The sequence below is a fragment of the Polyodon spathula genome, chromosome 36 (genome assembly GCF_017654505.1).
Source record: "Polyodon spathula isolate WHYD16114869_AA chromosome 36, ASM1765450v1, whole genome shotgun sequence".
Classification (NCBI taxonomy): Eukaryota; Metazoa; Chordata; class Actinopteri; order Acipenseriformes; family Polyodontidae; genus Polyodon; species Polyodon spathula.
This window is the reverse complement of record NC_054569.1, coordinates 5,195,489-5,220,488: the sequence shown is the minus strand read 5'-3', so window position 1 is coordinate 5,220,488 and position 25,000 is coordinate 5,195,489. Positions and strand designations below refer to the sequence as shown.

Below are 25,000 nucleotides of genomic sequence, written 5' to 3'. Positions count from 1 at the left end.
GGAGTGAGTCAATGTGCAGGGGAGTGAGAGCGGGGGAGGGAGAGCAGGAGAGTGAGTCAATGTGCAGGGGAGTGAGAGCAGGGCAGGGGAGTGAGAGCGGGGGAGTGAGTCAGGGGAGTGAGAGTGGGGGAGGGAGAGCAGGGGAGTGAGTCAATGTGCAGGGGAGGGAGAGCAGGGGAGTGAGTCAATGTGCAGGGGAGTGAGAGCGGGGGAGTGAGTCAATGTGCAGGGGAGTGAGAGCAGGGGAGAGTGAGTCAATGTGCAGGGGAGGGAGAGCAGGGGAGTGAGTCAATGTGCAGGGGAGTGAGAGCAGGGCAGGGGAGTGAGTCAATGTGCAGGGGAGTGAGAGCGGGGGAGTGAGTCAATGTGCAGGGGAGTGAGAGCAAGTGCAGGGGAGTGAGAGCGGGGGAGTGAGTCAATGTGCAGGGGAGTGAGAGCGGGGGAGGGAGAGCAGGGGAGTGTGCAGGGGAGTGAGAGCAGGTCAATGTGCAGGGGAGTGAGAGCAGGGGAGTGAGTCAATGTGCAGGGGAGTGAGAGCGGGGGAGTGAGTCAATGTGCAGGGGAGTGAGTCAATGTGCAGGGGAGTGAGAGCAGGGGAGTGAGTCAATGTGCAGGGGAGTGAGAGCGGGGGAGGGAGAGCAGGGGAGTGAGTCAATGTGCAGGGGAGTGAGAGCAGGGGAGTGAGTCAATGTGCAGGGGAGTGAGAGCGGGGGAGGGAGAGCAGGGGAGTGAGTCAATGTGCAGGGGAGGGAGAGCAGGTGAGTGAGTCAATGTGCAGGGGAGTGAGAGCGGGGGGAGTGAGTCAATGTGCAGGGGAGTGAGAGCGGGGGAGTGAGTCAATGTGCAGGAGAGTGAGTCAATGTGCAGGGGAGTGAGTGAGTCAATGTGCAGGGGAGTGAGAGCGGGGGAGTGAGTCAATGTGCAGGAGAGTGAGAGCGGGGGGAGTGAGTCAATGTGCAGGGGAGTGGGAGCGGGGGATTACCTTGTGTTTTCTGGACTCCTCCTCCTCAGAGTGCAGGGATACCCTCAGCTCCTTGATGTGTTCGCTGGCCTCGGAATCCTAGAGAGAGAGAGAGAGAGAGAGAGAGAGAGAGAAAGGAAGGATGGAGATGGAAGAATAGAGAGGTAGAGACATGACCACAGAAACAGACTTACCCTTCACACAGGACTGTTGGGGGGGGGTGAGCCTGGATGTCAGTGTGCAAAGCTCAAACAAACCCGCCTACCCCCAAACACACGTGACTGCCACTTTGATGCCCTTTAATATCCTCACACTAAAGAGCTAGTAAAACTCACAGTAAAACCACATGCGCCAAAAACAACAATTCAATGGGAGTTTAATTACCAGCCCGGCACAGAGCTGCTACAACACTTCACAACACATGCAGCGCAGAGGACATGAGCCATCGCTGCTGCCCTCCTACGAGCGAAGCGGTATCAGGGGGAGGAGAGACGGGGGTACAGAATGAGGGAAGGGCAGTGTTGGGGTACACACACCCTACCTCTTTGGGCTGGGTTACCAGGGTGACAGTTCCAGGCTCCTTGGAGGTGTTCCTGTCCCCTCCTCTCTCTATAATCAGCTCCTCTGACTCCCCGCAATCAGAGTGGGAGACGCTGCTGGCTCCTTCCATCTCTCCCCGTCCCTCCCCAGCCCCTTCCATCTCGACACTTCCTCCATCTGGCTTCTCCTGCTCAGACACCCCCGGGCTCTCCTCTCCCTCCCGGTCTGGCTCCGGTCTCATCTCCTTGCTCTCCCCCCTCTCCTCCAGCATAGAATCCATGGGAGCCCTTTCCCTCCTCCCAGCTCCCCACACATCTTTGGAAAGAGAGGGTTTCTTCCTGTCTTGAGGCGGTCCTCTCTCTTTCACCTCCCCAGAATCCACACTTATTTCTCCGGCCTCCTTTCCCCCAGCGTTTCCAGTTTCGGGGTTCACTTCCGCCTCCTCTTCCTCCTCTACCTCGCTGCCCGTGTCTCTGTCCTCCAGCCCTGCAGGGGGCGATCTCTCGCTGCCTGGTCCTGTTTTGTCAGGGGTGGGAGGGCAGACCCCATCGCTGCGGCAGTCTGCGGTGGAAGTCTGGCTCCCAGCTGCTGAGCAGGGGTTCGCCTTCAGAGCGCCCTTCAGTCCGGCAGCGAAATCAAAGGGAACAAAGACAAGGGGTTTGTGCAGCCCGGCTACATTTATACACAACACACATTTTACCACATCATTTGTCTTAGCGCTTCTACATTTATCACTGTGTGTATTTAATCATTTTCAACTATATAAATAATGCAGGCATTAATGGTGATCACACACTTCTAATGATAACCAAACTTTTTTTTCGTGTGCCGTCAGCCGACCGCTTCTCTTCACTCTGCAGGCCCGCCACACAGCCACCTACAGCGTCTGAGGACAACACAGCTCTGGGCAGCTGACAGGCAAGCCTGCAGGCGCCCGGCCAGACCACAAGGGGTCGCTGGTGCGCAGTAATTTGGAAAACAAAATTATGTTTGATCACTTTTAGAAACGTTATCACTTTAGAAAAACAGATTCATTTGAGTGCAAAACCAGTGCACTTCTTACTGGCCCTACACACACTATAGCCATCTTCTAGATGCTAAACACTCTACAGGACCCGGCAGTGCAGCACAGCAAAATAGTGACACGCTAGCTTAGATACTGTGTCCTGTTTCAAAGGCTCGCTCTTGTGAAACTACAATACAACCTGAAATCAGGAATTACTTCAAGAACACAAATAAAACACTACAGAGTCATTAAAACGTTCCCAGACTGTTCAAGAAGCCAGCGACAATCTGGACAGCGAATACAGACATGCATTGTATTGACTCTGAAACACAGTGTTCTTTAAAACCCTCAGGAGTCAAAGCTTTGTGAATAGACTTTAAAATCGACTGTGTTTATCTGACCTGCCGTGTGCTGTAAAGTGTTTGAGGAAAACGCACGACCCACAGCAAGCTCTACTGAACTCAAAGGCAAGCCAGCCTCTAGAAACAGGCGAGCGCAAAGCAAACAGGCTCATACTGAACTAGTGCAGCAGTCAGGGGTTACAGCACACTGTATTGAAAAGATCTGTTTCGATAACCAACATACTGTCATTTGCACCATTCAAAGAGTAGGTATACATCTTTAGAAAGGTTTACCATGGCACAATTGCCCAGCAGTTTCACAGTGCCCCCGTGTGCTGTCTGTGTTTGCACTGTGCAGCCCACCCTCCCCTTCTTCAGCACAATCAGCTGCTCTGCACCCTGGCACACCCTAGTAAATGTTTATAAGAAGGGCACACACAGGCACCAGTGGCGCGCACGGCTTGCAATTAAGAGTAGCACAGGGAGGGTGGAGTGCAAGGCAGGGGAGCCAGGCTACAGCAGCACTCAGTCTACAGCATGCAGGACTGGCCTGAGGCAGCCAGTCAGGGGTCACCTCTCGCAGGCTGTCCCCCTCTTCGTCCTCAGAGGCGCGCAGGTCCTGCAGCTCTGGCTCGGTGGGCTCCTCTGGGGGGGCGCTCTGGGGGGGCGTCCCTCCGCTCTCACTGTCCTGGACAGAGGAGGGGTCAGGGTCACACTCGCTCCCAACCGGCTGTCTGTCCCAACGCTGCACAGGGAGATCCGCTACCTCAGCCTGGTCTCTACCTCCACACCAGAGGCTCAGACCACGAGGAAGGCAGTCTCCCACTTCAGCCCTCTCTCCGTGTCTCAGCTCCAGTCAGTTATAACACAGCCCCTGCCTGCCCTGCCCTGTCCTGTCTGTGGGACTGTGTAAGTGTCACTCTAACAAAGCCCTCGGAGGGGGGCTGTTGTAACAGAGAACGCACAGGAAGGCAGCGCGCATGTAGATGTCACAACAGTCATCACAACCCTAATGTTAATTAACACTAACTCCTGTAGCGCCACTGTCCCTCTCCCTCGCGCTGCCAGCGTAATGAAACGCCCCGCTCTGCAGCCTGAATGTTTGGAGGACAGGGGTGAGTAGCCCTGACCCTGGTAATGCTGGCTCTGCCGTTCCCCAGGCAAGCTGCAGTACAGTCTCCCCAGACCAGACTGGCTGCTAACTCTCAGAGCAGGAAGGAGGCAGTCCTGCACTGCGCCAGCAGCTCACACTGTCCCCCAGTGGACACTCTATAAAACACATGAACTTCTAAAAAAAAAAATAAAGTTTAAAAAAGTTTATTAAAGTTTAAAAAAAACATGACTTAGAAAAAAACAAATCAATAAATCAATAAATAATAATTCATATTGGTGAACATATTACTGTTTTCTGTTTTCACTTTGTATTACCCATAGAATCTGTGTGTGTGTGTGTGTGTGTGTGACAGCGTGACAGTGTGTAACCCTGTGTGTGTGTGTGTGTAACCCTGTGTGTGTCTCACTCTGTGTGTGTGTGTGCGTGACAGTGTGTAACCCTGTGTGTGTGTGTGTGTGTGTAACCCTGTGTGTGTGTGTGTGTGTGACAGTGTGTGTAACCCTGTGTGTGTGTGTGTGTGTGTGTGTGTAACAGTGTGTGTAACCATGTGTGTGTGTGTGTGACAGTGTGTGTAACCCTGTGTGTGTGTGTGTGTGTGTGTGACAGTTGTCCTGTACCCCTCTCTCAGCACTGTACCTCGTACTCGAACCCGGCTCCCAGGGATCCTATGTCCATGTGCAAGTTCTGCAGCAGCCGGGCCGTCCCACGCAGACTCTGGGGGAAGAGAAGGGTGAGGGGAGAGGGAGGTTACTAACAAGCAGTGCAAGAGCTTTTCAATGCTGCAGAACTACACCCTAAACGTACCCCTCCCTCAGAGACTCTGTCCTCCTCTTCCTCAAACCCGAGCAGCGACAGGGAAACCTTCTCCTCCTGCCTCACTCCCAGCAGACTGGAGCCCAGCCCTGTCCGGGGCAGCTGGGGCAGAGGGAGGAGAGGGAGAGAGAAGGGGGCAGGGAGAGACAGAGGGAGAGATATTATATTATTATCATTTTCTTTTCACACAAAGGGTTAAGCTTTTCATTGCAATTAATATTTTTTTTCTGAAACAAAAAAAAAAAAAAAAACACAGACGCCAATAATAAAACGCCTAAGAAACAAGTTTAAAAAGGCGAGCGTCTTGTGGAAGGAGTGCCTGTTTGCTCCTGGTTTGGTCTCTTTACTGAATGCGTTTCTTTCTCTTTCTGGGTTTGTAGTAGAGTCTGCACTCACCCCATGCGACGATCGCAGGGGCTCCAGCCCTCCTGAGCTGCCCGCGGATCCACGCAGCGTGGACGCTGAAGAGTCCAGCAGACCACGGAGTGGAGCCAGGGACCCCAGAGGAGCCTGCACAGGGGCCAGTGCTGACAGCACAGGCTAAGGGGCCCAATAAAGGACAGAGAGGGGCAGTTAGAGGCTGTGCTCCCACCTGGGATAAAGAAAACTACCCCCTCCTCTGAATACCTGTACCCACAGCTGTCAACTCCTGACAGTTCATTTAGTCTGTCTGTCAGTACACATATACAAGTCCCTTTGGTAACTGCTGTTAAATGCAGGTTTCACTTTATAGCCGTGGTTATACAGTCCATACTAAACCAAGCCTCCTTACAGGACTGAGTGCTAACCCTTGCGCTGGCTCTCCCTACCTGTACACTGCCTGGGCTCTCCTGCATCTCCAGCCTGTCCTCCTGCCCCTGCTTCATGTCACTCCTCCCATTGTCACTGTGCTGACCTCTGCCCATCTCTACAGCACCGCCTTGCCCTACACCCTGTCTTCTCACTGCCTCTCCCATGCTCTCCCACCCTGGCCTATCCTGCAGGGTGACTGGAGAAGCTCCTCCCTCTCTAACTCTGCCCTCCCTGGACTGTCGCACTTTCGTGAGGATCTCCCAGCACAGCCCCTGGTCCTCAGAGTAGGTCTTGTTAGCTGTGGCCGACAGGGCTGGTGGGGGTAGAGGGGTGCAGCAGGAGGTCGATTCCTGTTCTTCCCAGTCGCTGTACTGGTCCGCGAGGATGTGGGAGATGAGGTGGCTGGCGGCTGAGCTAACGGCTGTGCTTGAGGCTTCGAACGCAGACGCTGTCTCCTCCCATTCCTCCACCCCTTCCCGCTTCACTGGAGCTTCGTCTGAACCCTCGTCCTCCTCCAGACTCAAGCCAGCCGCTGGGATTGCAGAGGACACAACCGCAGTGTAATCACGGACACGGACACAAGGGGGCACTGCTGCGAGCTCTGGAATCCTCACAGAGCCGCTCTGCTTCAGGATCTTGCTCTCGTTCCTACATCCTTCCTCCTCTTCTCCTCCCCTCTCCAGATATCCGACCCACTCAGTGCGGCTCTGAATGGCAAGTTCTGCGTTCTCCCAACACCGTGCAGCCTCACCCCCCCCAGCCCATCCTTTCACTCTGCTTTCGAGCTCACGGGACCCCACATCCCCCCTCAGACTCTCCACGGCGATCCTGCTTTCTGTTCTTCCCTCCTTCGGCTGTGATTTTCGGAAGAGCCTCTCCTCTCCCCTGCCCCCCTGCTTTCCCTGCCCCCCCACGGTCTCCTCTGCTCCTGCGTTCGAGCAGTGAGTCACCAAAGGTCATAGTGTTTCCGTATCACCACTTCGCAATGGCTGCTGAAGAAGTAGCTCTCAGGGACATGCAGGCTCCCTGCCTCTGTGCCCCCTCCCTTGACGCTCAAGTCAGGCTCCAACTGTCCTTAAAGTAGAGCAGGATTCCCTTTTCAGGAATTAAGGGGTTCCTGAGGTGCGAAGGATGCATTCCATACGTCTCCAGCTCTTCCTGGAATGTATCCCTGGGAAGCACACTTCCTCTGTGACTTTATAGAAGGATGACGAGCTCTGAAATATTTCCTCCGGGATATCAAACGCTGGGAGCCACGATCGACGGACGGGGGGTAAATCTTTCTCCGTCGCTGCTGCAAACGACACCTTGTGGTCCACCCCCAGGGGTGCCTAACCTGGCTCCCTGAAGCACTTTCAAAAGTTGTCGATTAATGAACTAGCCCCTCCCTCTACCGATAGCGATCGGGGGCCTGCCACTGGCCTTCTAAGGATCTCCTTGGCATCCTCCAGGATGGCTGGGTTCTCCCTCCGGATGGCCAGTGGCTTCAACGTCTTCCCCACAGCGGTGACAGCAGGGAGGGGTTTCCCTGAGAACGGGGGCAGCTCGCTGGAGGGGAGGGGGGCTAAGAAGGACAGGAGGGAAGGCTGGCAGCCCTGCCCTGCCTGCTCTACCGAAACTGCGTCCTGCTGTCTGGCTCGCGGGAGAGGGGCAGCTGTCCTGCAACGCTCTGCTTCTACATGCACTTCCTAAACAAAGAGCACAGGCACATCACTCAGCCCTGCTGCTGCACCATCAGAGAGAAGCTCAAAGAGATGCAATGAGCTCCACTACTGACCCGGGCTACTGACACCGAGTGCTCCTCAGTGTTTGTGGTTCAGTGTGTTCAGTGATTCTCGTGGTGTTTCTAGATGTAGCTCTCCTCAGTGTTTGTGGTTCAGTGTGTTCAGTGATTCTCGTAGCGTTTCTAGATGTAGCGCTCCTCAGTGTTTGTGGTTCAGTGTGTTCAGTGTGTTCAGTGATTCTCGTAGTGTTTCTAGATGTAGCTCTCCTCAGTGTTTGTGGTTCAGTGTGTTCAGTGATTCTCGTAGTGTTTCTAGATGTAGCTCTCCTCAGTGTTTGTGGTTCAGTGTGTTCAGTGATTCTCGTAGTGTTTCTAGATGTAGCGCTCCTCAGTGTTTGTGGTTCAGTGTGTTCAGTGATTCTCGTAGTGTTTCTAGATGTAGCTCTCCTCAGTGTTTGTGGTTCAGTGTGTTCAGTGATTCTCGTAGTGTTTCTAGATGTAGCTCTCCTCAGTGTTTGTGGTTCAGTGTGTTCAGTGATTCTCGTAGTGTTTCTAGATGTAGCGCTCCCCAGTCCTCAGTGTTTGTGGTGGTTCAGTGTTTGTGGTTCAGTGTGTTCAGTGATTCTCGTAGTGTTTCTAGATGTAGCTCTCCTCAGTGTTTGTGGTTCAGTGTGTTCAGTGATTCTCGTAGTGTTTCTAGATGTAGCTCTCCTCAGTGTTTGTGGTTCAGTGTGTTCAGTGATTCTCGTAGTGTTTCTAGATGTAGCTCTCCTCAGTGTTTGTGGTTCAGTGTGTTCAGTGATTCTCGTAGTGTTTCTAGATGTAGCTCTCCTCAGTGTTTGTGGTTCAGTGTGTTCAGTGATTCTCGTAGTGTTTCTAGATGTAGCTCTCCTCAGTGTTTGTGGTTCAGTGTGTTCAGTGATTCTCGTAGTGTTTCTAGATGTAGCTCTCCTCAGTGTTTGTGGTTCAGTGTGTTCAGTGATTCTCGTAGTGTTTCTAGATGTAGCTCTGTTTGTGGTTCAGTGTGTTCCTCAGTGTTTGTGGTTCAGTGTGTTCAGTGATTCTCGTAGTGTTTCTAGATGTAGCTCTCCTCAGTGTTTGTGGTTCAGTGTGTTCAGTGATTCTCGTAGTGTTTCTAGATGTAGCGATCCTCAGTGTTTGTGGTTCAGTGTGTTCAGTGATTCTCGTAGTGTTTCTAGATGTAGCTCTCCTCAGTGTTTGTGGTTCAGTGTGTTCAGTGATTCTCGTAGTGTTTCTAGATGTAGCTCTCCTCAGTGTTTGTGGTTCAGTGTGTTCAGTGATTCTCGTAGTGTTTCTAGATGTAGCTCTCCTCAGTGTTTGTGGTTCAGTGTGTTCAGTGATTCTCGTAGTGTTTCTAGATGTAGCTCTCCTCAGTGTTTGTGGTTCAGTGTGTTCAGTGATTCTCGTAGTGTTTCTAGATGTAGCTCTCCTCAGTGTTTGTGGTTCAGTGTGTTCAGTGATTCTCGTAGTGTTTCTAGATGTAGCTCTCCTCAGTGTTTGTGGTTCAGTGTGTTCAGTGATTCTCGTAGTGTTTCTAGATGTAGCTCTCCTCAGTGTTTGTGGTTCAGTGTGTTCAGTGATTCTCGTAGTGTTTCTAGATGTAGCTCTCCTCAGTGTTTGTGGTTCAGTGTGTTCAGTGATTCTCGTAGTGTTTCTAGATGTAGCTCTCCTCAGTGTTTGTGGTTCAGTGTGTTCAGTGATTCTCGTAGTGTTTCTAGATGTAGCTCTCCTCAGTGTTTGTGGTTCAGTGTGTTCAGTGATTCTCGTAGTGTTTCTAGATGTAGCTCTCCTCAGTGTTTGTGGTTCAGTGTGTTCAGTGATTCTCGTAGTGTTTCTAGATGTAGCTCTCCTCAGTGTTTGTGGTTCAGTGTGTTCAGTGATTCTCGTAGTGTTTCTAGATGTAGCTCTCCTCAGTGTTTGTGGTTCAGTGTGTTCAGTGATTCTCGTAGTGTTTCTAGATGTAGCTCTCCTCAGTGTTTGTGGTTCAGTGTGTTCAGTGATTCTCGTAGTGTTTCTAGATGTAGCTCTCCTCAGTGTTTGTGGTTCAGTGTGTTCAGTGATTCTCGTAGTGTTTCTAGGTTCCTCAGTGTTTGTGGTTCAGTGTGTTCAGTGATTCTCGTAGTGTTTCTAGATGTAGCTCTCCTCAGTGTTTGTGGTTCAGTGTGTTCAGTGATTCTCGTAGTGTTTCTAGATGTAGCTCTCCTCAGTGTTTGTGGTTCAGTGTGTTCAGTGATTCTCGTAGTGTTTCTAGATGTAGCTCTCCTCAGTGTTTGTGGTTCAGTGTGTTCAGTGATTCTCGTAGTGTTTCTAGATGTAGCTCTCCTCAGTGTTTGTGGTTCAGTGTGTTCTCCTCAGTGTTTGTGGTTCAGTGTGTTCAGTGATTCTCGTAGTGTTTCTAGATGTAGCTCTCCTCAGTGTTTGTGGTTCAGTGTGTTCAGTGATTCTCGTAGTGTTTCTAGATGTAGCTCTCCTCAGTGTTTGTGGTTCAGTGTGTTCAGTGATTCTCGTAGTGTTTCTAGATGTAGCTCTCCTCAGTGTTTGTGGTTCAGTGTGTTCAGTGATTCTCGTAGTGTTTCTAGATGTAGCTCTCCTCAGTGTTTGTGGTTCAGTGTGTTCAGTGATTCTCGTAGTGTTTCTAGATGTAGCTCTCCTCAGTGTTTGTGGTTCAGTGTGTTCAGTGATTCTCGTAGTGTTTCTAGATGTAGCTCTCCTCAGTGTTTGTGGTTCAGTGTGTTCAGTGATTCTCGTAGTGTTTCTAGATGTAGCTCTCCTCAGTGTTTGTGGTTCAGTGTGTTCAGTGATTCTCGTAGTGTTTCTAGATGTAGCTCTCCTCAGTGTTTGTTTCAGTGTGTTCAGTGATTCTCGTAGTGTTTCTAGATGTAGCTCTCCTCAGTGTTTGTGGTTCAGTGTGTTCAGTGATTCTCGTAGTGTTTCTAGATGTAGCTCTCCTCAGTGTTTGTGGTTCAGTGTGTTCAGTGATTCTCGTAGTGTTTCTAGATGTAGCTCTCCTCAGTGTTTGTGGTTCAGTGTGTTCAGTGATTCTCGTAGTGTTTCTAGATGTAGCTCTCCTCAGTGTTTGTGGTTCAGTGTGTTCAGTGATTCTCGTAGTGTTTCTAGATGTAGCTCTCCTCAGTGTTTGTGGTTCAGTGTGTTCAGTGATTCTCGTAGTGTTTCTAGATGTAGCGCTCCTCAGTGTTTGTGGTTCAGTGTGTTCAGTGATTCTCGTAGTGTTTCTAGATGTAGCTCTCCTCAGTGTTTGTGGTTCAGTGTGTTCAGTGATTCTCGTAGTGTTTCTAGATGTAGCTCTCCTCAGTGTTTGTGGTTCAGTGTGTTCAGTGATTCTCGTAGTGTTTCTAGATGTAGCTCTCCTCAGTGTTTGTGGTTCAGTGTGTTCAGTGATTCTCGTAGTGTTTCTAGATGTAGCTCTCCTCAGTGTTTGTGGTTCAGTGTGTTCAGTGATTCTCGTAGTGTTTCTAGATGTAGCGCTCTCCTCAGTGTTTGTGGTTCAGTGTGTTCAGTGATTCTCGTAGTGTTTCTAGATGTAGCTCTCCTCAGTGTTTGTGGTTCAGTGTGTTCAGTGATTCTCGTAGTGTTTCTAGATGTAGCTCTCCTCAGTGTTTGTGGTTCAGTGTGTTCAGTGATTCTCGTAGTGTTTCTAGATGTAGCTCTCCTCAGTGTTTGTGGTTCAGTGTGTTCAGTGATTCTCGTAGTGTTTCTAGATGTAGCTCTCCTCAGTGTTTGTGGTTCAGTGTGTTCAGTGATTCTCGTAGTGTTTCTAGATGTAGCGCTCCCCAGTGTTTGTGGTTCAGTGTGTTCAGTGATTCTCGTAGTGTTTCTAGATGTAGCTCTCCTCAGTGTTTGTGGTTCAGTGTGTTCAGTGATTCTCGTAGTGTTTCTAGATGTAGCTCTCCTCAGTGTTTGTGGTTCAGTGTGTTCAGTGATTCTCGTAGTGTTTCTAGATGTAGCTCCTCAGTGTTTGTGGTTCCAGTGATTCTCGTAGTGTTTCTAGATGTAGTTCAGTGTTTGTTCAGTGAGTGATTCTCGTAGTGTTTCTAGATGTAGCTCTCCTCAGTGTTTGTGGTTCAGTGTGTTCAGTGATTCTCGTAGTGTTTCTAGATGTAGCTCTCCTCAGTGTTTGTGGTTCAGTGTGTTCAGTGATTCTCGTAGTGTTTCTAGATGTAGCTCTCCTCAGTGTTTGTGGTTCAGTGTGTTCAGTGATTCTCGTAGTGTTTCTAGATGTAGCTCTCCTCAGTGTTTCTGGTTCAGTGTGTTCAGTGATTCTCGTAGTGTTTCTAGATGTAGCGCTCCCCAGTGTTTGTGGTTCAGTGTGTTCAGTGATTCTCGTAGTGTTTCTAGATGTAGCTCTCCTCAGTGTTTGTGGTTCAGTGTGTTCAGTGATTCTCGTAGTGTTTCTAGATGTAGCTCTCCTCAGTGTTTGTGGTTCAGTGTGTTCAGTGATTCTCGTAGTGTTTCTAGATGTAGCGCTCCCCAGTGTTTGTGGTTCAGTGATTCTCGTAGTGTTTCTAGATGTAGCTCTCCTCAGTGTTTGTGGTTCAGTGTGTTCAGTGATTCTCGTAGTGTTTCTAGATGTAGCTCTCCTCAGTGTTTGTGGTTCAGTGTGTTCAGTGATTCTCGTAGTGTTTCTAGATGTAGCTCTCCTCAGTGTTTGTGGTTCAGTGTGTTCAGTGATTCTCGTAGTGTTTCTAGATGTAGCTCTCCTCAGTGTTTGTGGTTCAGTGTGTTCAGTGATTCTCGTAGTGTTTCTAGATGTAGCTCTCCTCAGTGTTTGTGGTTCAGTGTGTTCAGTGATTCTCGTAGTGTTTCTAGATGTAGCTCTCCTCAGTGTTTGTGGTTCAGTGTGTTCAGTGATTCTCGTAGTGTTTCTAGATGTAGCGCTCCCCAGTGTTTGTGGTTCAGTGTGTTCAGTGATTCTCGTAGTGTTTCTAGATGTAGCGCTCCTCAGTGTTTGTGGTTCAGTGATTCTCGTAGTGTTTCTAGATGTAGCTCTCCTCAGTGTTTGTGGTTCAGTGTGTTCAGTGATTCTCATAGTGTTTCTAGATGTAGCTCTCCTCAGTGTTTGTGGTTCAGTGTGTTCAGTGATTCTCGTAGTGTTTCTAGATGTAGCGCTCCCCAGTGTTTGTGGTTCAGTGATTCTCGTAGTGTTTCTAGATGTAGCTCTCCTCAGTGTTTGTGGTTCAGTGTGTTCAGTGATTCTCGTAGTGTTTCTAGATGTAGCTCTCCTCAGTGTTTGTGGTTCAGTGTGTTCAGTGATTCTCGTAGTGTTTCTAGATGTAGCTCTCCTCAGTGTTTGTGGTTCAGTGTGTTCAGTGATTCTCGTAGTGTTTCTAGATGTAGCGCTCCTCAGTGTTTGTGGTTCAGTGTGTTCAGTGATTCTCGTAGTGTTTCTAGATGTAGCGCTCCTCAGTGTTTGTGGTTCAGTGTGTTCAGTGATTCTCGTAGTGTTTCTAGATGTAGCTCTCCTCAGTGTTTGTGGTTCAGTGTGTTCAGTGATTCTCGTAGTGTTTCTAGATGTAGCTCTCCTCAGTGTTTGTGGTTCAGTGTGTTCAGTGATTCTTGTAGTGTTTCTAGATGTAGCGCTCCTCAGTGTTTGTGGTTCAGTGATTCTTGCTATTGAAAGTAAGTAACCCCCTCACAGCAAGTATGTTAGCTCCTGTCATTAATGAAAAGCCTGTATAAAACTGGCTAACATGAAGCTGGAGAGTCTCAGACTGCTGTAGACTGGGAGTTCCCTAGCCATCCCTCCTCAGCAGTGCAGTGCAGTGTGTGCAGTGTGTGCAGTGCAGGATAGTGCAGTGCAGTGTGCTGTTTATTGTAGTGTACTGTATTGTACTGTACCGTGCAGTGCAGTGTGCTGTTTATTGTAGTGTACTGTACTGTGCAGTGCAGTGTGGTGTTTATTGTAGTGTACTGTATTGTACTGTGCAGTGTGCTGTTTATTGTACTGTAGTGTAATTGGACCGTTCCAATCCTGCGTTGACACCCCTGTATATACTCACCGCAGGGGGTCTCACCAGCTCTTTCTCTTTCTCTCTTTTCTCTTTCTTCTCCTTCTTGTCCTTCTTCTTCTTCTTGTCCTTTTTCTGTCCAAGCCCCTTGGCCTGCAGCTTCTCCCTCTCTGCGGCCACCAGGCTGCGGTACTGCAGGTCACAGGGGTGATCCCAGGTGGACTGCCCTGAGCTGAAGTTAAAGTAGTACACTTCCCCGGTCACGTCCTGACTGAGGAGAGAGGGGAGGGGATAGGGGGATAGAGAGAGGGGGAGGGGATAGAGGAGAGAGGGGGGAGAGAGAAGGGGGGAGGGGAGGAGAGAGGAGGAGAGGGGGGAGGGGAGTAGGGCAGGAGGAGGGAGGGGGGGGGGAGGGGAGAGAGTACCCCTCCTAGAGAAGGGGCTAGGAGGGGAGGGGGGGGGGGGGAGAGAGGGGAGTTGGCAGCTATTGGAGAAGGGGAGAGAGGGGAAGAGAGGGGGGGGGGATAGAAGGGGAGAGGGAGTGAGAGAGATAGGGGTGGGGGGAGAGAGGGGAGGGGAAGTGAGAGAGAGCAGGGGGAGAGGAAAGAGGGGGAGTGACAGAGAAGGCAAGGGGAGTGGGGGAGGGAGTGAGAGTGGGGAGAGGGGGAGGGGGAGAAGGAGATGTGGAGGGGGAGAGAGAGAGGGAGTGATAAAGAGGGTTTGTTATTTCAGGTTTGGCCATGTCGACACTGCACTGGCGAGTGTTATAGTTTACAGTGTAAAGGGCCTTTTCAATATTTCACCATTTTGTGAGTCAAGCAGCAAGAACAGGAGGTGTGTGCTATACAGTCCCCGTGAGTGTGCTTCTTTTAGGGGGTAGGGGGAGCAGAAAGTGTCCTAATCAGATTTCAAATACATTATATAATAAACCCCTGAACGGTTATGCTGCCTCGAAGCGGCCCGGCGTGCGAGTCGTGCAGCACATTCCCCGTGTCTCCAGGCGTGCTCAGCTCTTACCATGGCTTCCACTCCGACGGCAGCGGCATCACAATGCCCTCCCTGGCCAGCCACATCAGCTCGGGCTCCTTGTCAGGGTCGATTCCCACCTCCCTGGCATAGTCCCGGATCTCTAACACAGACACAGAGAGAGAGAGAGGCAGAGGTGGAAACAAGACTCCCACTGCAGAGCGCCTTGATCCCTTCCTGGTTTTACTAGGACTCTGAGCTTGTTATCTCTGCACACAGGGGTCTAACCAAGCTCACAGTCAAACCTGGAATGGGATTCTTCATTCCATCACAGGAGAGACGGTACCAGAGAGAGACCAGCCTGGGCAGGACTGCTTACTGCAATGTGCTTGAGACAGCGTGTGAACAACACCATGCATGTTATGAAGAAAAAGACTTTGAATCAACATCCCTGCGCTGGTCGCACGCTGCTGCACAGAGACGAGATGCCACGCATTTGTGCGGCACGGGCTGGGTGTTCAGTGGCACTGAACTTGCACGGGCACAAGTTTACCAGTTGGAACCTGTAACCTGAGCTGCACACGCCCTCCCTCGAGGTCCGCAGCGCTCCAGGATTCACAGGGATCACTGAAAGGGAAGGAGGGTATCTAGGATCAGGTTGGTGAGCAGTGGGGCACAGGGGGGCTGTGGGACTCCAGGCCTGGGATTGTGCAGCTCTGCTGTAACACAGAGCTCGTTTCCATTGCGCACTCAGCCCGGGCCGGGCACCCCGCTGCCCCTGACACCTGGTTCCCGTCTTCACTTCGCCAACCCAGCTGCCCCTGACTTCATTTAGACCCGTTCCCAAAACAGGATGGGTGGAGGTGCGTCACAGCACTGACCAACCAAGCGGCTTGCTGGTATAACGCCCGGCCGGTACCTTGCTCCGTGGGGATGTAATTTGGATCGTACTCTTCCTCCAGGATCATCTGATCCCCAATCTGTCCTCCCGCTGCGTCCATCTCTCTGGGGCTGCTCTCCCGCTGCGGCCCTGACTGACGAGAAGCACAAGCATTAGACTGCAGAGCCCGGCGCTCGGGGCTGGAGACTCATGCCAGCCCTGGCTTCACAGCTCAGTTCAGCACATGAGCTCATTAACCAGCCATTTCCTTGTGTTGCAATGATGGCACTGCAAGAGAACAGCAAACTCCTAACACATCAGCTAAAGAGCCACACTCAGTGACAGGGGAAATAATAACACTCTCACTGGGGCTGTGCACTGCTGAAACTGCAACGTTTACCACAGATAATGATACACCAGCATGCTATTATTATTGGTGTTATTAATATTTAGGCAGTGGGATGATATAGATGTTGGTCTCCAGCACTAAGATATAACTTACTATGCAGATGGTCATGTTTTGGCGTTGTCTTTGTCTTTTAGCCATTGTCTCTGTGCTGTGCTGTTGTGTGTATGGGACATTAAGGTGTTCTTGTCTGCTGTGTGCGCGTCACTGTATTGTGTGTGTGTGTGTGTGTGTGTGTGTGTGTGTGTGACAAGCCCTGTGTTTGGAGGTGAGACAGTGCAGAGACACCTTCCTCTGTTCACTAGGTTTGATCCTGGTGTGAGTAGAGGTTCTCGCATATAACTCCCACCAACCAACCGAACCCACTTCAATCCGCATCAAAGGATCAAACAAACCAGTTGGGAAAGTGCACTAAATGGGCCTGCGAAGCCCACCATTCACTTATTCGTTAAAACAGCAGCGTGGACTCTCGCTTAGAAAACGGAGCAGCAAAATGCGCCTCACAGACGGCATATAAAGTGTGCATTTTCACATGGGAGCCACTTCACATCAATTACACCGATCCGGATTGAATTACGCCTGCGACAAACCACGTGATTGATTCGCGCAGGGACAGGCCTTGGTCATTTCAAAAACAAAATAAAATAAAGATTAGCGTTGTCATCTGATTTGATTCATAAAGTAAAGTTGGATTTACCAACTAAACTAGTGTTGGACTGCTGTTGATTTCATAAACGTATACTGAATCCATTAAAACGGACTTTTTAAAAAACACATTTTAATAAACGTTGTGGTTCAACTCACGGTTTACTGTCACGCGTGTTTTGAAGCGTTTAAAACCAGATCTGAGTTGACCACATCAATGATAGGGTGCGTTTCTAAACGCCATGCTGTGTTTGTTTCTATTGTGTGGGTTTACAGTTACACACAAACGACACAACTAGTCTGGCTCTGTTTTGTTGTGTTTATTTCTGCTGCCTACCAGAATAAAAAAAATTAAACTCTTTTTGATAAAAGTCTGTGCATCGCGTCGATGTTTCTAACCAGTCTCTGCACTGCATCAGTCCACTCAAGAGCCGGCTTCCTCCTCGCTGCAGGACGGGCTGCTCTGTGCAGCACTGTCAGCTGTCATCTCCTCGGTATTTAACTGTGAGGCTCGCAACAAGCGTGTAACCGCACAAGTCCAAACGTCGTGTGTCAAAAGACGTAATAGCAGCTTGCGATCAGGCTTGATCAAGCAAAGTAAATGCACTCGATGCGTTTAAAAACCCGTTGGTTAAAGCAGTCAGTCTGCATTTTTTTTGCCGGATGCACGGAAATCGTGTTTAATTGCAGCTTGTGTGATATTCCTGACCACGGCCAGGGTAACGATGTGCCGCATTTATTTTGAAACGTGTCGCATTAGAAATCCCCCGGATCAGGGGCACAATCACTAGGGAAGCGACGGCTTAAAACGCCACAACAGAGATATCGAGATCCTCTTGCAAAGTTTACTTTTCCCAAAGCAAAACGTACAAAGTGTCTCATAACCGACTTGCGTCTCAAAAAAGCTCTTGACTTGTCGCCCACTCGAACGGCAGCGCTTTTAACAGATCTAAACTAAACGAAACATTTTTTTTGCATGATTATCCCCCCCCCCCCCCGATCCTTACCAAACCGATTCCAGCACCGCTTCCAGGGACGCGAGAGCGCTTCCGGGGTCCCTCTTAGCAACCGGCAGAGGCGCCGCCTTCCAGTCGTACGATTGGTCGGCCAGGGAACAGCCGAGCTGCTACTGGTCGATGGGAAAGTCAATCACCGCAGAGGTTAACCCTTGAAATGCCGGGGTTGGTGGGAAACGTGTTTCTATTTAGTGTCGCGAAATGTTGAAGTTTTTCACAACAAGGTATTTGTGGCGATCTGGGAATAGATGTTTTACTGGGTAGGAACCCATCAAGTACCAAATAACTTTTTCTTAAAAAAAAAAAAAAAATCGGAACACAAGCTGTATTGTGTAATTTGATACGTTACATTTAAGCAATGTATTATTTATTTTTTATTTTTTTATAGCCCCTTTTATGGCGGGCCACCATCACAAAGCGCTTTGCAAGATACGAGGCTAGGGGGTGTGAGATGCGCATCAGCTGCAGAGTCGCTTCCAGCAACGTCTCACCCCAAAAGACGTCTTGCGCTTAAACACACTTAGACACAGTTACCATAGCAATCGAGTTAGAGAGAAGATGCTGCAAAAAACACGACCAAGCAGCAGAGCTCAGCGGGTCAGTACCTCTGACACACAGTAATACGAGGAGAGGACTACAACACACAGCACGCAGAAACTCACACTCCCGTCGTGCCCCGCGGGTCCTCCCTGGCAGCGGCTCCGGGGCTGATGCGGGTTATGGAGGATTGGGAGGCGGAGGGCTGTGCTGCAGGGAAAGAGCAGGACGCCGTGCAAACACCAGCCGGGATCTCCATCGCGCAGCGCGTCTGCAGGACCGTAACTTCGGGACCATCGCTTTCCTCCAAGAAGAAAAAGAGCAGCCGCGCACACACACACACACACACGCAGGGTAACAATAAAACCGGCATCGGGGGAGGACTGATATTAGCGGCGCTGCGAGGGATAATCAGACTGAAGTGACATGCATTGATTCGGAAACTGGGAATGCAGAATACTGTTAATAATTAATAAACCGTTATTTAGCGCCGGGACCTTCGTCAGCACAGCCAGCGCATCTCTCTGTGTTTTACACATTGGACGTGTTATCTGTGGGTTAATAAATAGCTAACAAACACCACGGAAACAGCGAACACCATTTTTTTTTTCAGTATACAATTAATAATAATAATAATAATAATAATAATAATAATAATAATAATAATTGAATAATATTAATATTAATAATGGCTCTTCAGCTGCTGCCGTGGCTGCTGCTTTTATGGACTGTGGTGGAGTTGTTTGAAACCGATAATAAGGATAAGGATATTAATAATAATGATTATAATGTTCGTCATGGTAACGGGAGAGTCGGGGGTGTCGGTATCCGCGTGCCCCTTCGCAACGGTATCCAGGATGTGGAATTCGGGGCTCCGCCGCGCGCCAGGGCCCCCAGGTCGGCTCGAGACGCGGACAGCTTTCTGCAAAACATCAATTTTGTGGAGATGATTGACAACTTGCGGGGGAAGTCGGGTCAGGGCTACTACGTGGAAATGACGGTGGGGTCTCCCCCGCAAAAGGTGAGTCTGGCTTCAAGCTCAGTGCGCTTACAGGAAGACCCAAGAGCACCCTGCTTTAAATCTTAAAAGCAAGCTGTTATTAGCAACCAGAAATCCAAATGCAATGGCTTATCATAGGACCGGCCCCACGCGTGTTTGTTTGCACAGGAGCAGATCCAGATCGAGCGCTTGACCCTCCCTCGCCCCGCTGCACCCCGCTCCGGGTTTCGCAGCTACCTTCACTAAGAAGGGTATCATTGAAAGATCAGCAGTCTGCTGTTGAACGCGTTGTTACGCGCTTCCACCAGCATCAGCTGCGCTTATTGCCAGCCTGTGCTGAGCAGCCTCTTTCTCACATCACCCGTCATCCGAAAAAGCCGTGCGGCAAGCCAGTATATACGAGCTGCGTTAACGTCGTGCCTGTAACGCATTCAAAACGCAACAGAGTGATGCTACACAACTGGATCCAGCTGTCATAGCATCAGAAACCATGCGATCGATATTTTATTTCAAACACTGGGGAGCTAGCAATGAGCTACCGAAAATACTTTCCCGTCACTTTCATGTAGCGCCCCTCTCTGCTGTCTGCTAAGCGCTCGCCGCTCTCCCTGTCACGCTTCTTTCAACGATACGTGTCTCCAGTTTCGTTTACTTCCTCGACTACAATTGAATTTAGAAGTATGTGCTTGTAATAAACTGTACAGCACAAACCCCACGTGATTCTGTATGCTGTCAGTTCATAATCTCGTGTTTTATGATAGATCTCATTCACACCCAAGTCCGTGGGATGTCTTTATACGTTTTCTCTGTAATCTTGTTGGATTTATCAAAGTCATTTTTGTTTGGCGACACACAGAGTCTCTTTTTCGCTGTCATTTTTATCACGCGTCTCAGTTACGGACTCGGTCCTCTAAGGTGCAATAGGGAATGCACATGCTGCTTAAATTACTGGACTCGTGGCAATTGTGCCTGTTCGAAAATCATGAGGGAACGGATCCAGTGGGCAGAGCCCTTCAGAGTGGGGTTGTTTCCAGAAGGACAGCCCTGTTGTGCAGGTCCAGGGACCCCGCTGAACCCCGCGGGGAGCCCTGTGTGCTGCGCAGGCAGGACCCAGCTCGCGGGGCTGTGAAGGGGGCTCTTCAACCACTGTGTCTGGGTTTGTGTACCGATCAGGTCCTGCATTGGGTAGGATCACTGAGCAGGATCAATGAACTACCTTACTAGGAGAGAGAGAGAAACACCACAGATTGAAACAATGCACACAGTGGTGGCAGTAAGGAAGGAGGGAAGGAGGCGAGCGTGCCCAAGCCTGAAAGGGTTGTATTGTGCTGGACCGTCAGGACTCGCCCAGACCCCCCCCTCGCACACACAGGGAGCAGAGTGGTACTGTAATGCACATGACTCACACAGTCTCTCTCTCTCCTCGCATTGCGCAGTGTCAGGCTGCTCCCTGGCTTCCTCGGATCAGGTTTCCAGGAGAAAGCTGATGAATTATTCACACGTCCTTTAAACAGGCTCCCTGTTTCCTCGGGACACGCTGTCTGTCCCTCCCAGCCCTCTCTCAGCCGCGTGGGGGGCTGGCACGCTCAGCATCCCTCTGGAACTGTGTAACACTGAGCAGGCGGGATCTGAAGGAGTGATGGCTGAGCAGTCAGGTTTAGAAACTCTCACCATCCCTTCCTCTCCCAGCAGTGCCCTGGTTAAGAAACGCAAGGCTGGAACAATTTATTCAACAGCAAACTCCTGATCGTTTCAAGTCTGTGTGAAAAGGAGCTCAAGGACTAGTGGAGCTTTCCTTCAGTACGCTGATGCTGCTGCTGTAAAGGTGTTGGTGGCGGGAGGGTGCCGATGCTGCAGGACCCCCTCCCAGTCTGTGTAACCTGCTGTGCTCTCTCCTCTGTGCAGCTCAATATCCTGGTGGACACGGGGAGCAGTAACTTCGCGGTGGGCGCCGCGCCGCACCCTTTCCTCAGGAGGTTCTATCACCGGGAGCTGTGAGTGTCCTCTCCACGGGGCGCGGGTCACAGGGCTGCACTGCTCCGGTCCTAGAGGTCCTGAACCCTCCATTCCTCCTCTTGAATTAGTTTAGTGTCTGGACCTCGCGGGCTGGACTGTGCAGCCTTGTCCAAGAGTACAAAAAACACTTGTTTATAAAAGATGGACAAAACTAGAAATGGACCCGGCGGGGCTGTTTGTTTTCAAGGCAGTTTAAAGTTAGTTAGGTTGTTTGTTTCTCATTGAAACACTGGAGAGTGCTACGTTTATAAACACAGAACCAAATGTTTTGTCTAGACGTCTGAGTTTTGTAATTTTTAAAAAGTGGGGTTTTTTGTTGTTTTTTTTTTTTTAATTCAGTCATTTACACCTTTGGGCTCAAATGCTTTTGAAGTCAGACCTGTAGTGAGAGCATGGCAAAGCATAAGGGGTGCGTGGCGAGTCCCTGGTAAAACCCAGCTCTAGACCTCACCTTGCAAACATTCAGTGTGGGGGAAGCATGCCCCTCGCTGCCTCTCTCCTCCCTGTGCAGGGCTCGATCTCCATGGCAGGATCAGCAATCCCAGCTCCCCCTCACCTCTGCCTCCTGCAGGATCTGCTGCACGTCAAACTAAACGTGCACAAACTACATGGCGGCTGTATAAACTCCCTTTGTGCAAAGCCCTGCTGTGTTTCTGATCTAGTGTCCTCCATGCTGTGTTGCTGTTCTAGTGCCCTCCCTGCTGTGTTGCTGTTCTAGTGCCCTCCCTGCTGTGTTTCTGATCTAGTGTCCTCCATGCTGTGTTGCTGTTCTAGTGCCCTCCCTGCTGTGTTGCTGTTCTAGTGCCTTCCCTGCTGTGTTGCTGTTCTAGTGTCCTCCCTTGCTGTGTTGCTGATCTAGTGCCCTCCCTGCTGTGTTGCTGTTCTAGTGCCCTCCCTGCTGTGTTGCTGTTCTAGTGCCCTCCCTGCTGTGTTGCTGTTCTAGTGTCCTCCCTTGCTGTGTTGCTGATCTAGTGCCCTCCCTGCTGTGTTGCTGTTCTAGTGCCCTCCCTGCTGTGTTGCTGTTCTAGTGCCCCCCCCTTGCTGTGTTGACTGTCCTGCTCTCTCGCAGCTCCAGCACGTACCGGGACCTGCGCAGGAGCGTCTATGTCCCGTACACACAGGGGAAATGGGAGGGACAGCTCGGCACCGACCTCGTCTCCATCCCTCACGGGCCCAGCGTCGCAGTGCGAGCCAACATCGCCGCCATCACGCAGTCAGACAAGTTCTTCATCAACGGATCCAACTGGGAGGGCATTCTGGGGCTAGCGTACGCCGAGATAGCCAGGGTGAGAGAGGAGAGGCGAGCCCATTCTGGGGCTGGCCTCTCCGTCGCTGCAGTGTGTTTGGTGATGCTGACAAATCAGAAGCTGCTGTGTTTTGTTTTCACGTTATTGATTTTATAAACAGTGTTGATTGTCCAGTGCTGTTTCCTACTCTTCAGTCTTAGTGTTCTCTCTCCTCCTCTCAGCCTGACGAGACTCTGGAGCCCTTCTTCGACTCCTTGGTGAAGCAGACCCGCGTCCCAAACCTCTTCTCTCTGCAGCTCTGCGGAGCCAGCCTCCCCTTCAACGAGTCTGAGACCACCGCGTCTGTGGGGGGCAGCATGGTGAGGAGAGGGGGGTGGGGGAGGAGGCAGACCGGAGGTTTGCGCTGTGGGGGTTGGAAGCTGCGGGGAGGTGGGAGCTGTGGGGGCGGGAAGGGGCGTAGTTGATAAAGATGAAGATTAAGATCCGTGTTACAGGACTTCACCTTTCACTTCCGGCTCATTGCAGATCATTGGCGGCACTGACCCCTCCCTCCACATCGGCAGCATCTGGTACACACCAATCAGGAAGGAGTGGTACTATGAGGTTATCATCGTAAAGATTGAGATCAACGGACAGGACCTGAAGATGGACTGCAAAGAGGTACGGAGGACACCCCAAAACACTGACTCCAAAAAACTGCACCGACCCACTGAGACCCCAAAACACTGCACCCTGCCACCAGCACACCGAACACTGCCACCCTGCCACACTGACACTCTTACCTGCACCCCGACACACTGACACCACGCTGAATTCTAAGCAGCAGGAGCAGGCCTTGTGAAAAAGTGTAATCGTACTGCATTCCCAATTTCTAATCCCCTCTCTCTCCCCTCTCCCTTCCTTCCTCTCGTTCTCTCAGTATAACTATGACAAGAGCATCGTCGATAGCGGCACCACAAACCTGCGTCTGCCCAGGAAGGTGTTCCAGTCTGCCGTCAAGGCCATCAAAGCTGCTTCCTCTGTGAGTAGCAGCGATCAGTGCCCAAGACTGCTGACACGGATCTGTGCATCTAAAAACGCACGCAGACAGACTCCGAAAATCAAACTGTTTACAGAGAGGAAGATGGAATACGTGTTTCCAAACACAGTGAATTCTCTAAATGATGCATTTCATTCTGCGGCGCTGGCAGTTGTTTCATTACTCCAGCATGAAGCAGCAGGTAATACTGCAGGTGTGTTTATCGATGACTTTGTATTTCCCCTCTCTGCAGACAGAGAAGTTCCCGGATGGTTTCTGGCTGGGGGAGCAGCTGGTCTGCTGGCAGGTTGGCACCACGCCCTGGCACATCTTCCCAGTCATATCCCTCTATCTGATGGGCGAGGCGACCAACCAGTCCTTCAGAATCACAATCCTGCCTCAGGTCAGTCAACCAGCTGGCCAACTAACCAATGATCTGATTAACCAAGCAACTGACTGACTAACTAAGTGGCTGGACAGTTGAGGATCTATAAGCGATACAGTGAAGAATGCTCCTTGTTTTTTTCAGTTGTTAAATTCCTACTGTAGGTAAAACCTATAAAAACTTTAGGTCAGGTAGGCAAAGGTGCCTTCTCCAACGTGCTCGATTCCACTCCATTCTGTGTACCCGCAGCGTGCATCCCTTTCTCTTCTCTGATCCACTGAGGATCTTGCGAGCAGTGCGCTGGAGAAGGCACCAGCCGAAACGTGTGTCTGCTTGGCTTCACGTGTTTCTATTGCTTTACCTGGCTTGCGATTTGGAGCATGTTTTCAGGGTCAGGATGTGTTCAGTTCCTAACCCCCGACTCCTCCCTCCCTCCCTCAGCAATACCTGCGGCCAGTAGAGGACGTGGCCACCTCTCAGGATGACTGTTACAAGTTTGCAATCTCGCAGTCCAGCACGGGCACAGTGATGGGCGCTGTCATCATGGAGGGGTTCTACGTGGTGTTTGACCGCGCCCACAAGAGGATCGGCTTCGCTGTGAGCACCTGCCACGGTGAGACCACAACCCCAACACTAACCCTCTCTAACCCCAACCCCAGCACCTAACCCTCCCCTACCCCAACACTAGCCCTCTCACCAACCACAACCCCAACACTAACCCTAACCTATCTCCCCAACCCTCCCTCTCCAACCTCAACCCCAACACCTAACCATCTCCCCTACCCCAACACTAGCCCTCTCACTAACCCTTTCTCTAACCCCAACACTAGCTCTCCAACCTCAACCCCAACACCTAACCATCTCTCCAATACTAACCTCAACCCTCTCCCCAACCCCAACACTAACCCTCTCCAACCTCAACCCCAACACTAACCCTTTCTCTAACCCCAACCCTCTCCCCAACCCCAACACTAACCCTCTCCAACCTCAACCCCAACACTCTAACCTAACCTCTCTCCCCAACCCCAACACTAACCCTCTCCAACCTCAACCCCAACACTAGCCCTCTCCAACCTCAACCCCAACCTAACCCTCTCCCCTACCCCAACACTAACCCTCTCACCAACCACAACCCCAACACTAACCCTTTCTTTAACCCCAACCCTCTCCCCAACCCCAACTAACCCTCTCCAACCCCAACACCTAACCATCTCTCCAACACTAACCTCAACCCTCTCCCCAACCCCAACACTAGCCCTCTCACCAACCACAACCCCAACACTAACCCTTTCTCTAACCCCAACACTAACCCTCTCCAACCTCAACCCCAACACCTAACCCTCTCCCCTACCCCAACACTAGCCCTCTCACCAACCACAACCACAACACTAACCCTTTCTCTAACCCCAACCCTCTCCCCAACCCCAACACTAACCCTCTCCCCCTGCCCCTCCAACCACCGCAGCCACCCTCTCCCCCTCCCCCTCTAACCCCCGCAGCCACCCTCTCCTTCCTGTGTAGTCCCTCTCTCCTCCCTGCATACTGCCTCTCCTTGTATAACGCCGCTCTCCTTCCTCCCTCTCTCCCTCCCAGTGCACGACGAGTTC

At 50.8% G+C, this 25,000-nt stretch overlaps 4 protein-coding genes across 12 annotated transcripts in view; 2 read left to right on the top strand and 2 right to left on the bottom strand.

The window, feature by feature from the left end:
- sidt2 (SID1 transmembrane family, member 2) overlaps positions 1–25,000 on the bottom strand; it is a 214,527-nt gene that overhangs the window by 129,854 nt on the left and 59,673 nt on the right. The gene's annotated exons all lie outside the window — the stretch shown is intronic.
- The window catches only part of pcsk7 (proprotein convertase subtilisin/kexin type 7), a 152,561-nt gene that overhangs the window by 86,313 nt on the left and 41,248 nt on the right, over positions 1–25,000 (top strand). The window lies entirely within an intron of this gene.
- On the bottom strand, positions 923–17,273 carry LOC121304015 (centrosomal protein of 164 kDa-like). Of its 5 annotated transcripts, none has more exons than XM_041234953.1 (10): positions 17,182–17,273; positions 15,163–15,277; positions 14,295–14,406; positions 13,329–13,548; positions 5,172–5,315; positions 4,767–4,877; positions 4,599–4,676; positions 3,423–3,536; positions 1,503–2,117; positions 923–1,060 (listed from the first exon to the last, which is right to left on the bottom strand). In XM_041234953.1, exons 2-10 carry the CDS (start codon positions 15,242–15,244, stop codon positions 950–952), a joined length of 1,587 nt encoding a protein of 528 aa, XP_041090887.1. In that variant the 5' UTR covers positions 15,245–15,277; positions 17,182–17,273; the 3' UTR covers positions 923–949. The 5 variants fall into 5 exon arrangements, with proteins under 5 accessions (XP_041090887.1, XP_041090888.1, XP_041090885.1 ...); XM_041234954.1 differs by lacking the exon at positions 17,182–17,273 and adding an exon at positions 16,512–17,142; XM_041234951.1 differs by lacking the exon at positions 17,182–17,273 and adding an exon at positions 15,626–16,498.
- Positions 18,401–25,000, top strand: part of bace1 (beta-secretase 1) — a 10,459-nt gene continuing 3,859 nt past the window's right edge. Inside the window, exons 1-9 of the mRNA XM_041235007.1 lie at positions 18,401–18,748; positions 20,633–20,721; positions 21,813–22,029; positions 22,212–22,349; positions 22,516–22,650; positions 22,910–23,011; positions 23,262–23,411; positions 23,835–24,006; positions 24,987–24,996. Of these exons, the coding sequence (XP_041090941.1) occupies positions 18,416–18,748; positions 20,633–20,721; positions 21,813–22,029; positions 22,212–22,349; positions 22,516–22,650; positions 22,910–23,011; positions 23,262–23,411; positions 23,835–24,006; positions 24,987–24,996 (1,346 nt within the window). The 5' untranslated portion in view covers positions 18,401–18,415. The remainder of the gene's footprint in view (positions 18,749–20,632; positions 20,722–21,812; positions 22,030–22,211; positions 22,350–22,515; positions 22,651–22,909; positions 23,012–23,261; positions 23,412–23,834; positions 24,007–24,986; positions 24,997–25,000) is intronic.

Bases quoted from the DNA above. Each gene is read 5' to 3' on its own strand.
- LOC121304015 (XM_041234951.1), bottom strand. From the start codon at position 15,670: ATGGCTAAAAGACAAAGACAACGCCAAAACATGACCATCTGCATA. The intron at 5,316-13,328 runs GTGAGTATATAC...TGGGCCCCTTAG, and splicing joins AGCTGGTGAGACCCCCTGCG to CCTGTGCTGTCAGCACTGGC. The intron at 1,061-1,502 runs GTAGGGTGTGTG...CTCTCTCTCTAG, and splicing joins TGGTAACCCAGCCCAAAGAG to GATTCCGAGGCCAGCGAACA.